The sequence below is a fragment of the Patella vulgata genome, chromosome 4 (assembly GCF_932274485.2).
Source record: "Patella vulgata chromosome 4, xgPatVulg1.2, whole genome shotgun sequence".
Classification (NCBI taxonomy): Eukaryota; Metazoa; Mollusca; class Gastropoda; family Patellidae; genus Patella; species Patella vulgata.
This window is the reverse complement of record NC_065882.2, coordinates 68,554,480-68,567,812: the sequence shown is the minus strand read 5'-3', so window position 1 is coordinate 68,567,812 and position 13,333 is coordinate 68,554,480. Positions and strand designations below refer to the sequence as shown.

General features: G+C 31.3%; 1 protein-coding gene across 6 annotated transcripts in view; it reads right to left on the bottom strand.

The window, feature by feature from the left end:
• Positions 1-13,333, bottom strand: part of LOC126818002 (CREB-regulated transcription coactivator 1) — a 36,771-nt gene that overhangs the window by 15,883 nt on the left and 7,555 nt on the right. For 4 of the 6 annotated variants that reach the window (XM_050545172.2, XM_050545174.2, XM_050545177.2 and 1 more), the window contains exons 4-5: positions 7,569-7,630; positions 2,769-2,804 (exon numbers count right to left, since the gene is read on the bottom strand). In XM_050545172.2, coding sequence (XP_050401129.2) covers positions 2,769-2,804; positions 7,569-7,630 — 98 coding nt within the window. The remainder of the gene's footprint in view (positions 1-2,768; positions 2,805-7,568; positions 7,631-13,333) is intronic. The other 2 variants (XM_050545175.2, XM_050545176.2) reach the window with 1 other exon arrangement.

Below are 13,333 nucleotides of genomic sequence, written 5' to 3'. Positions count from 1 at the left end.
TTAAACAGTGTGTATTAATTTAAGGTCAATCGGATATTAACTTTAGCCTCATAGAGTATCCACAATATATTTCAAAGCGATCAAGGGACACAACTCTGGCAGTAATTATCCGAAATCGTTGAAAATCAATAGGATTCTGTGTCTCATGACCCAACACTGAGTACAAATTTGAAGTCAATCATATATTAACTTTAGCCTCTAGAGCGTCAACAAGATATTTCAAAGAGATCAAAAGCCATAACTCTGGCAGTAACTATCGGAAATCGCCGAAAATCAATAGGCTTCTTTGTCTCATGACCTTAAACAATGCGTATAAATTTAAAGTCAATCGGATATTAACTTTAACCTCCAGAGCATCCACTAGATTTTTCAAGAGCCATAACTCGGAAATCGCTGCAAATCGATAGGCGTCTTCATCTCATGACCTTAAACACTGTGTATAAATTTTAAGTCAATCAGATATTAACTTTAGCATCTAGAGCATCAGCAAACTTTATTATCGTGCTTTTGAGCCAAGTTTGGAACACGGTAAATAAAATTGGTATTCTTTTGGTGATTAATATGTAGTTTATCACCCCAAATAACAAAACATGTCATATCTAATGAACAAAACTTAAAGTGCTAGCTTTAAAGTGCGCATTTTAGAGTACTCAACACCCTTAACATTGATTTTTCTAGTATTATTAATACCATACTAAGTGACATGAAATATTTAAAACTGATAACTACCAAAACCAGTTAGTAGAAATTTATATGTACATTACATCTATCAGCTATAATTACACCCACATCCATTAGCTTTGTTCTACATTGCTTTACAAATTTTATTATAGGATTAATTTGCACGCCACAACGATTATGTTAAACACAAATAAAACAAAGCAGTCTATCGTTATGGTGTTGGAAATATTTAATCATTATGCATAGATCGTGTGTTAATTGCTTTTCCATCAGTCTCACCAAACGAGTCGACAAACTTCCAGTATACAATAGTCTAATGCAATGTTCAAATAGAGTTTTAAACCTAGATGAAATATCTGTGCCGCAACAAGTAGGAAAAAATAAATTAAAAATGTTGCATTTTAGAATATTATTTCTAAGAATTTTAATGATGCAAGTTGTCTAACTGTAGCAGAAAAAGTTCAAATATGAGCCATTGTGGAGCTTGGAAGATTGGATTATCATGACAAACTGTCCATATGAACAAATCCGAATAAAAATAATATCACCATAATTTTAACAATATAATTAATATATAAAATTCTGTTCATTTACTTAAAAGTTTCAGTTGGGAAGAATTCTTCCAACCAATAATTCTTCCAATCAATAAATCTAACAGGGTCATTACAGGGTAAGTTTTCAATTTCTTAAATATATGTAGCCAGGCAATGAAACATACGCCCACAGCAGCTAAATCGATGCATATTAATTCTTTTGTAGGTAATTGGGGGCATTTACAAGACAATTTCAAACAGATGAGATTATAATTTTCGTCATTTAAGGGCTCACAAGGTTCTACAAACTGAAAGAAGATTCTTAACTCTGGAAGTAATGTACAGTAATTGTTGAAATTCAACTGGCTTTTTTATTTCACTAATTTGAATAATGCATATACATTTCATACGCATCAGACAATAACTTTTGTCATTCAAACGTTCACTAGGTTCAACAAAGTAAAACAATGGCCATAACTCTCAAATTAGTTGATAGAAATTGCTGAAATTCTATAGATGTCTTCGTTTCACTAATTTAAATGATGCATATAAATTTCATACAGATCGTATCATAACTTTTGTTCTTTGAGCATTCACAAGGTGCAACAAAGTGAAACAAGAGCCATAACTCCAGAAGAAATTAACAGACATTACTGAAATTAAACCGGCCTCTTCATCTCATATATATAAATTTCAAAACTATCAGATTATAAATTTAGTCTGCAGAGTGTTCACAAAAAATTGTGGACGCCGGACGGACCAACGGACAGGGGTGACGGCAAATACGACCACATTTCCATGTGAGCGTATAAAAATGTTTAAGCAATGTCAGACAGCAACCGTATGGGCCCTTGTCCAACCGTGTGAGTCTTTTAAAACCAAGTAATAGAATTTTTCTTGTTTTATATTATAATTACATGCTGTGTTCCCGTCAGGACACTGCTACATTTATGATGATCTGGCTTATATTTATACTATAATCTAATTAATTCTCTATGCATGCTGACATGTTTGTTTTGGGGAGTTTCTTTTGTTTCAATTGACATTATCTGTAACACATGCTTTTCTACCTCTGAAATCTGTCCTGGTAAATGGGAACAACAATACATGTACATGCATTTATTCTTTATACATGTATGCAACCACAGTGTTTTATTCTATTTTGTTAATCTGCAACTCAATACACCATTAATTCTGTAAACTATGCTTGAATCAGTCTCTATAATTGACTTTTTTTACTTTGAAACAAAAACAGAATTACAGTATTCTTCCTCGTGCTTTACCTATTTTCACCAGTTACCCACACACGTATTCTACAGAGTTCGCCTCTACAAACACCCGAAAACCAATTAAAATAACAAAAAATGCTGTTGACACACGTACATCAAAGTTCTAGTTTTAAAAACCCGAAACCAAGCAAAACCATGATGAAATTCAACCAATTCAATGTAAAAGTTGTGTTGTATTGTGTCTTTATGTTAGTTCGTTATATTATTAATGGGGTGTTGGGGAGTAAATCAAGCAGTAGGGTGGAGGGATGTTTAATTAACTCACCGTGAGAGTGTGGCACCGTTAAGATACGGGTAATTCCTGGAAAATGGTAATAACAGCAGGCAATGAAGAGAAAAAACAAAAAAAAAAGGTGGAAAAAATAAAATGCAAGCTAAAGGAGCAAAATCAAATTAAAATGAAAAAGTAAATTACAGAAACTCTATTTCAAAACTAATTTGAAGCCCCGCTTTTAAAATGCAAATGCTAAATTATTGATTGCTCTGGAATAAGCTCTGTAAATATGTTTCAACTTTAATTAATGTTATAAAACACTTGAGCAATAATATAGTCGATTGCATCTTAGTCTTGATTGCTCCAGTCCAAAATTGTATACGCTTTGACAACAAATATAAATATTCTGGACAAATATAGGGTTCACTGTGTATACAGAGATTGCAATATTTTACAGTATGCAAAATGTATTGTTTCTGATGGATTGAGACCGCATTTCAAAGCAGTTATAATTAAATGTACATGTACACAATGGGTGCTATATTGTCCAAGTTAATATTCAATGCAGTCGTAGCAGTGATAATTTAAGACTATTTCTGTGTTGTAATTTACTTTAAAAGAATCAACTAAATACTACAAACTAAAATTATCATACATTGTTGACTTGCTGATTCAAAATAAGTAGACATAAAATGAATTTCAATAGGTATGTTGAATCATTTTTTTTTTAAAAGGGGCATTATGTAAGATTTAAATAAAGAGCTGGCCGTTCTCACTGTAATATTTCCCAAAATTGATAATGCCAATTGAATATATTGAAAATTTCATTTAAATTACTCCGAGCAAAGTTTTCAATGGTTGTAGTTTTGACAAGATGTGTGCATTGATCGAAACCGTCATACTAGTCATTTAAGACTTAGCCTCGCTTCTCCATTTTTAAATTAAATCCTTAAAGGGCTGAACTGTTCTAATCTACTTAAAATCGGAGCCATCCGATCGCATAAAGAGTTCATTATGGTCTTGTCATGTTAATAAATGTCTAAATAATAATTTATATAACATTTAAGGCACAAAGAAAGTCCTACAATAGGCAGATTTCGCTCTTCCATAATGCCTGTTTAAATAAATAAATAGCACACCCAGTTAATTTGTTAGTTTTGTGAAACACATAAAGCTACCAAGTTTGTGAAAATTCTTGCAATTGAAACATTCTCATAATAATATTGCTATGGTATAATCAGACTGATACTAGTTTGGCAGTTTGGCGTCTCCACCAAGAAAATGGGATGCTCACTTTTGATAATAGAGCAGTTAAAAGCTCCTAGAAATAGATCATGGGTAATAACTCTAAGAGGAATATCAAAAATTGCAGAAATCCAAAAGGTTTCTTCCTCATACCAATTCAGACAATGCATATAAATTTGATATATGTGCTCACATGCAATTGTGAAGACTGTATGTCAACAGCAGTATAGCACTTTTACAATGTGGGCAAACAAATAACATGGCTGATGTTCAACAATACAACATTTATTCTGCCAACACAAATGTGAAAACAGTTTTTTCATATCAATCAGACTACCAGTATTTAATGTCCAATTAATAAGTTGATTTTCTACTTTTTATTTTGTTTCAGCAAGTCAAAGTTCAACTAAAAATAACAGAATGTTAATTCAATGTTGCTACATGTAAAAAAAAATAATCAACATATTTCAGAAAGTATTTAAGAAGAAAAAATTTCTAAGAAAACTAGAGTATACATATATACATGTAGCCAAACAAATACAATGACCACAAATAAAAGATGACTTAAGCTGAGTCTCCAAACCCAACAACTTAACATTGCTCCAATGCATGCCAAGGAGCCAAGGATCCCCGAAGGAAGAATATTTGATTTAGTTTGCGATCTCAATAACATGTTTATTCACTGCACAATGAGTAATGAAAGAAATGATTGCACAGTCTTGGAAATGGAATTGTTTCTATTAAATCCTGTAGTGATGGATAAGAACAACTGCCATTCACTTTAAGGCAAAAACTACAATATCTACCTCTAGTGTGATACTGTTAAGCTGTTGTTGTCATGCTTGACAGACATCCAGCTCTAATAAAGAACTACAATTTGAAGTCTTGTCATGAATGATTCTGGACTTGATTCATTGTTTTGGACTATGAAAGAAATGACATTTCAAGTTTTTTCTATATATTACAAGTTTTTATGTGACTACATGTAACTGGGTACTGTAATTACTTAACATGAAACCCAGTCAGATTCAAACTCAAAACATGACACAAGTCACAAATGATCTGGTGTTAATAAAAATCCCTAATGAAAGATAACTAGGTATGTGATTGATATGGTAATATTACATGTAGCTATCATGATACATTGTAATTCAAATTATATTTAAATTTGTTTTTGTGAGGGATCTCGACTCTGTCTCTTTGCCAAAAAATTAATTGAGACAGTGAAAATCAGTGGGTTCATGGTCATCTTTGAATAATTTAGTTATAGTAGAATATTATAGAAAAAGATGAGTAATAGTAATACTAAACTACTAGAATTTATACAGTATTCACTTGATACAAACACAAAATAGTCTAGGCATAAAAATGAGATGTACCTACTACAAACTCATAAATTTTGTACTTTTTATACATTGTACATAGCTTACATGTGTGTACCGGATATAAAGACAAATGCAAAACTAATTCAATATTGATCTAACGTTTTAGTTTAATCAAATGAATACTGTAAATATAATAATACATTTAATATTTTACTGATTAAAAGAAGCTAGCATACTTGTAGATAAAAATTGCTTATAATGCTAAATTGGAACTAAAAAGCATGCAGTGCTAGAAAGCTGTTAGTTGTGCATAAATAAAAGACTTGATAAGTGTATGTATGGATAAGTCTGTTGTTGATTTTGTGTACTTGTACAAATATGATAGTATTTTGAATTTGGACCTACATGTAACTGTTGTAATACTGATGTTGGGATTCACTAAATACATCACATCATAGCGAGAACTCTTATACATAAATGTTTTCACTGTTGTGATCCTGGGTTACATTCACATTACACTCAAGTTTAGCTTTCAGTAAATGCAATGCATGTATATCTGTTGATATTTGTACATCTATGTTATTGTGAATTGAAGAGAAGAAATTTTGATTGAATATTTTTTGTTGTTGTAATATTACATGTTTTGGTTACTATAAAATGCAGTGGTCATTAATATGAATGTGTACATATAATATATGAAAAAGGAACTTCTGTATATTGTATTGTGATCTACATGTACGTTATACTATAAACATAGCACATCGCATTCTGCTGTAGTCAAGATATTACACAGTTAAATCTACCATCACTAATAACTGTCAATAATAAATCACTTAGGTCAGTCCAGATAACAATAAGGATATATTTCCAGACAATGAAACATACACCAATGGCAGCAAATCGCCAAGCAGTCCATATACTGTTATCACTTTATGGTTCTTTTATAGGTTACAATAAACTTCAGTATTTGCAGACACCACATTGTGTAAAAATCCATGATCCGGAAATATTTTAAAAAATTTTCTAGAGTTAACATAAATAATAACCGTATTAGTTACAGTGTCCACAATAACTATGAAAGTGCTGTTTGGAAATTAAATGTCTCCTTTGCAGAGTTATTGTAGGAAATCATTGAAATAAACAGGATACTGCATTTCATAACTGTACCGTTTTGAAAATAATTTCTAGTCAATCCTTAAAAACTTTTTGAATCTAAAATGTCCAAAAGAAACTGTGGAGAGGGTGGGGGGGGGGGGGGGGGCAATATACAACCACATTTCAATGTATGGCATATAAAGCCATCAATGATCTTCATGTATATTCAATTACATAATACACATTTTGAAACCTACAAATGTAGCTTATCAGTATATTTCACTTTATTAGTTTATTTGATCAGTGTGTAGATGTATGTTTGTCTTTATACTGAACATCTTTGAACGTATTTACTGGAAAAGAGATACTTCACTATAAGAATATTGATGCATATTGGTCATGCAAGCAAGAATATAGAATTTTATATAGTAGATGTACCATATACTGCATGTATATAACTTTATGGTGAATAACTACTGGTATATACTGTACATGTATAATTGCATATGTCATGATATATGATTAAAATATTATCCATGTATGTTAATGTAATTAAAATTCTTTTAACCAATAACCCAATAAACATTAGATATTGAACAACGAATATGTGTAAAATACTATTCACACTGTAATTAGTTCAAATCTACATGTATTGTTAAAAAAAATATTAACATGTCATTTCACCCGCATTTCACCACACCAGCATACGTTTGAGTTTACGCCTATATTGAGAATATAAGCAAGCTAGGAAACTATTTTATCTAGAGTACGTATAAAGATAATAAAGTGATCATTCTTTATATTAGCAAGCAAGTATCAAGCTGAAGAAAAATAAGACAATCAATAGTTGATGGCCCACAGCCGAGGTTATTATCATTGAGTACCAGTATGTTTCAGGGCACTGAGTCACATTTTGACCTCATTTTGTGAAATTTTCAACATCAGTATTGTACATGTAATCCTTACATCTAATGTAAATATTTTGTTACTAAAATACGAAATGCATGTGCATGTTTTCTGAATGAAGGGAGGTAATGCATGATTTACGGTAACTTCTTTCATCTATTATTACAGGTGGATTTCTGCCAGCCTAAAAGTATTTCTGAAAGAGAATTTAATGAATAAACATGAACAACTCAATAAGATCAATGGGTTAAAAAAAATCTAAGAAAAAAAAAGTTCTTACCTGCGCCAACTTGTATCCGGTGGCGGTGAGAGATATGTGGAGCCATACGGCGAACTTTCAGCCTAAACACATGGTTAAGGTTACAAAATAGAATAAAAACCACAAACAGCATACAGTACATGTTTACATGTACATCAGTTAATCATATCTTACATCTTTCAAAGTATCAATTGCAACTACATGTACAGTGTCATTAATTTCAAATCATTATAGGAAACTACAAGTAGCTCAATTAGAAGCAGAGTTTTTGTGTTCCAAAAAGTGTGATAGACAGACGGACGTACAAACCATTATTATAGTCACCTGCTTGCTTCCAAAGGCAGAAGACAAAATATGTCTTAGAGTCTAGTGGGACATAACTGACCAGCAACAATCAAGTGAATAAAAGAGTCAGTCACAATGTCATATAAAACAATTCAAAAAGAATCGTAATCAACCGAAATCTTTGGTTATTCATCAGCACAACATTAAATATTCATTGATGATAAATTTGATGTAATTTTTCATATTCACAAATCTAAAATACATGTACATGTATCTTCTTATTTCCTTTTAAAGATAACTTCCCATGTACAAACCGGGTGATTTGATGATATATTTGGACTAATAAATCTATCAAAAATTTGCTTCAAATACTTTTGTGGGAAAGTACTTTAATCAAAAGAAAACTGTTTAATTGGAATATCTGAAATGTAATGCATACAAACAAACTAAGAAACACTGCTGAATTGACCAAATTTGTCACAACAAAAGATAAATCATAAAATAACAATTAAAAAGACTCGGCCATTGAAAAATAAGAAAATCTTTGGGTATTTATGATAAAATAAAGAAACAAAAGGATATTATATTTGTCACGTCAATAAAGATAAAAGTATGAGTCTAAATGTCAATAACTACAACTTGATAAAACTAAGTCAATATAATGGCTAAAAATAGGAAATTATAACAAAATATCCAAGTCAATAAATGTTCTATTGTATTTCATTCTTTTTAGTTTATTTACATTTACTATATTACAAAAAAAAGTTGTTTTTGTTGTGAATTGTATCGCTAGAATATAGGGCCCAAATACTATGACATGATTTGAAGTTACATGTCCTTTCTAAACTGTCTAAATATTCTAAAAAAGAATCCTTGTCAACAATCTCATTGATTTATCAACTTGAGATTTCACAATTTACCATGTGAATTCTGATTTTACAATGTAGGCTACCCAAGTAAGATTCTAAAAATAGATATGATAAACTCATTCAATAATAATAACAGAATAATGTGATCTTTGAGAATAACAATATACATGTATTTGAGTAATGTAACTACTAATAGTATCAATAAATACATTTGTAATGGATATGTACATGTATAGGTATTCAAATAGGAAAATTAACAAGAATCATTGCAGGATTTTTTAAAATTTTCTCTCATTCTAATATAAAAATAATATTTTACATCCTGAACTTTGGAGAGAACTTGGAACTTATGTTAAAAAAAACCTACAGTATTTATGACAATCAGTTCAGTTAAAAAAGTCTTTCCATGTTATGTCATGTCCGAATCTTACAAAAAAAACATGTTGTAAATATATATAACTACATATGTATGTAAATCTATTTAAACAGTTTATTTCTATTATTACAAACCCTACATCATAAATAGATTTATATTATAATTTGTAAAGTATATAAAGTCTTATAGTGGTATGACCTATCATATAATTCTATATTAATCCTCCTATTTCTCTTTAATGATTACCATAAATACTTGCTATCTTCATGAGGCTGATGTCAATATGCCACTCTATGTCTTTGTTAGTAAATGACTTGAGGCTATCTCTACTAGACCAATACCAGTATGACAACATTGATAATACTGTTTTAGCCTATTCACAGCCATTTAAAGCATCACTACTATCGTACGCCTACTTTAATTTCTTAATACAATCTTTACGTAGATAATGTGATCAGGAAATATGTCAACGAACTTTTAAAAATTTTAACCAAAAAAAACAGGTTGACCTATTTATGTTGAAGCCAACAGTTAATCTTGTGAATAAATTAACCTGAATACAGTGAATGTTAATGAGAGAACATGTCACATTAATTATTGATACAGAGGAGACAGTCTAGATGTACTGTACTAGTAATAGTCAGTTTTACATTCTAAATACACTGTTCAATAAATCACTGAATACTGAACATTTCATTTTCATTGGCAATGCAAATCTACATAAATCTTCCACATGACATCTTGTATTTTCAATATAAATTAAGGAAAGAAACGAAATGGGGTTTAATGTCCTACTTCTCTGCTCCAACAGGGCTACTGTCATGCAGTACCCTACAAGGAAATTCCAACTGTCACAGATTAATTTATGTGCAGACTACATGTGTATACAGGACCCCAGGTTTTTTTTGTCCTATTTGAAGGACTAGAGGTTGTTCCTTGTCAGACATGCCGTCTTGCAACAATCATAAAGTTAAACCAAGCAGGTAAATCCAAATGAATGGGATTGAACCTGGGATCTCCTATACAGTATGTAATTAGTGAGAAAGACTAACAGAATATATGTGCATGTATGTACATGTAGTACAGTATCCATGTTTAGCAAGTTAATAACCTGAATGCATTGATTAGATCTGACATGATCTGGAAACTGGAGCATAGTATGTTGAATTGGATCAGATGTATGAATGGTCAAATCCTATGATTTTATGTGTCAATTAGTATGGTCACCTACATGGCTAATCTCAGACTTTTCTTTGGGTTACTAATTAATTAATAAGGATATAACATATTGTGACTGGACATCCCCTCTCCCTCCAAAATATCTCACTAATTAATAGAATTCAGCAGACATTGATTGTGAAGAACCATGCTCAATTAACTTGACCTACAAATATTGACCTAATGTGTACTGGTATTAGCCTACTGTAATTGGATGTCTAATAATGGAAGTAGGCCACCACAGTTTGAGACAAGAGAAAAACTCAAAAGAATTTAATTAAAAACCTGGAGTTCTCCTGGTTTATCATAGTACCCTACAATAACACTAGAATAAAGGCAGCAACAAAAATCAATAACTCCGCTACTGCTTCTTTATATATATTAAACACAATGTTGTAAAAGTAACCCAGCCACCATTTTAACTCGTCAAATTGATCTCTATACAATACATCTACATTGTACTATCAAATTCTTTACACGCATTGTTTCACAATCAATGTTCGGCAAGAATGGCTATTATTGTTAATAATAATATTGACTATATATTTTCACATAAATCTTTCACCATTTGTACATATACTGTATCAACAATCCTCAATGTGCAAATAGAACATATTAACTGAGAACAAATTTAACATCTTCAAAGAGTCCAGGTTTAAATGTGAGAACACACTAGAGTAAACTGAAGATTTCTAAGCTGAGAACACATTAGGAACATATCAACTGAGAACAAATTTAACATCTTCAAAAAATCCAGGTTTAAATGTGAGAAAACATTAGAGTAAGCTGAAGATTTCTAAGCTGAGAACACATTAGGTACCGGATACACTCGGGGATTTGAGAACACATTTGGTAAAATAAACAGAAAAGAACACCATTACATGTAGGTAAACACAGGATTTCAGAACACATTTGATCAAAAGAAAGACATATATTTAAGCTGGGAACACATTAGGTAAAATGTAGATTTGAGAACACATCAGATTAACCTAGAAAAATAAGAGTGTTAGATTGGGTAACCAACATTTTGAAAAGGAAATGAATGTCCTTGAGAATAATTTATAAAGTTCTTTACAATATCAACTGAAAGTAAGCAAACTAAAGTCCAGACTAAACTGACACTACCCAGGTTATGTTTATTGGTGAAATAGGGTTATAAAGACTTCCTGAGTCCTTCGCATTTTATGTAAATCTAATATTTAAATAAATTTTCTCGGCCAACAATGCAATAAACCGGGACCTCTGTTTACTGTGCCACCACCTTACTCATTTAGCCACTGAGGCTCCCAATATTAATAATACAAGAAGTCGAGAGATAGCTCTACTAATTAAACAAAACTGGCATTTTCTTTGTCCTATTTCAAATATCCACATCAAAACTAACCCAAATCTGAGCTATAAAGTACGGTACATGTACATGTAGGTAAGTCAAGTATTCTGGATTGACAATCATATAGATAAACTGATATATTTCCAGGTTAAAAAGCCCTGTCTATGCAAGATTTCCCCATATAAAGAACCTGAAATGAAATGAAATGGGGTTTAACGTCCTACTGTTCTGCTCCTAAACTGAGAGAAATTTTGCCCGGGCAACGGCACTACGGCCTACTCTATGTGTACATGGGACCTCAGGTTTTCATCCCATCAGAACGGCTATATAAAGAACCTACATGTACCGTAATGTGTAACCTTCGAAAATATAACAATTTTTTAAAGAACTATCAATGGAATTAGAAATAAAGTCTATCATTAAATTATATTGTCAGTCAGTTTGTATGGTTATGTTTACCAATGTCGCTCTATGTTACATGTATTTTCACAAATTTACGGAAGTGCTATCTGTAATAGTTATTATGTTTACACTGTAACTCTACAGATTGTAATATAAATGAAACCACTCAATAGGAAAAATCAATGCTTGCTATCACCACTGTATTTTACTATTTACCACTGATAATGACAATTTATCAATAATGTATGTATTTAAACAAGTCTTTTTGTCCCTACTGAATACCATTCCTAATGGATCTACAATAAAACAATATTTTCACTTATTTTATTCTATCATGTATATTTAACGACCGTCTATCTTATTGTAACAGTTTTCTGTTATCAACTGGACATTTTTTGGGGATAATTTTCAATGTTGAGTTCCATGATAGAATAATAGTCAACTGCGTACATGTAGATACAAGTTTATAATATTTACGTCATTCAAATACCCTTGAGTTTGCGATTTATTAGCCATCTATATATCCATTATTGCCTTAATAACCATCCTAGATGTATATGTAAATGAATAATATATGTATATGTAGGTATTTCTAAGTGCAGTTAATCACTAAGCTATAGAATTGGTTGTATAGGTATAGTAACAGTTCATATGCCCAAGATACATACATGACATACATAAGGTGCAGTACAAATACAATTAAATCTACAGGAATCTTGGAAGGAATACAAATTTACATAATGACATCAAACAAAGTTCTAGAACAAGCTCGCAGGTCAATAAAAATATGAAAGGAATGGTGATATTTCTTCGAAAAACAACCTAAAAGCTAAATTTTCACAGATTAACATTTAATTGAATAAATCATATTGTGGTTAACTGAATTTGATCTTTTATTTGTTCTTGACCTCCCAATGTTTACTTTTACTAAGGATGTGGAATAATTTCATGACCTTGCCCAACACTACCAAGATCAATGGTCAGATGATATAACCAAGATCAATGGTCAGATAATATAACCAAGATAACTAATCAGATGATATAACCAATAGCCATAATCAATTAAATTCCTTAATTGTAATATTGGGTTGATTTGATATGTTATTTCGATCATTGAGATGGGGCAACCTCAATACAATGGGGCACAGATGATGCTGAAATTGGCTGGTTTGCTAAATTTTATTTCATTTTCATTACTCTGTTGATAGAGCACAAAATCAGATATATATGGAGACAGGGCACCATGGTGGCTCAGCGAGTAAGCCTGGATGTCTCATGTTTGCTCCGAGTGTTGGCTGAGAAAATT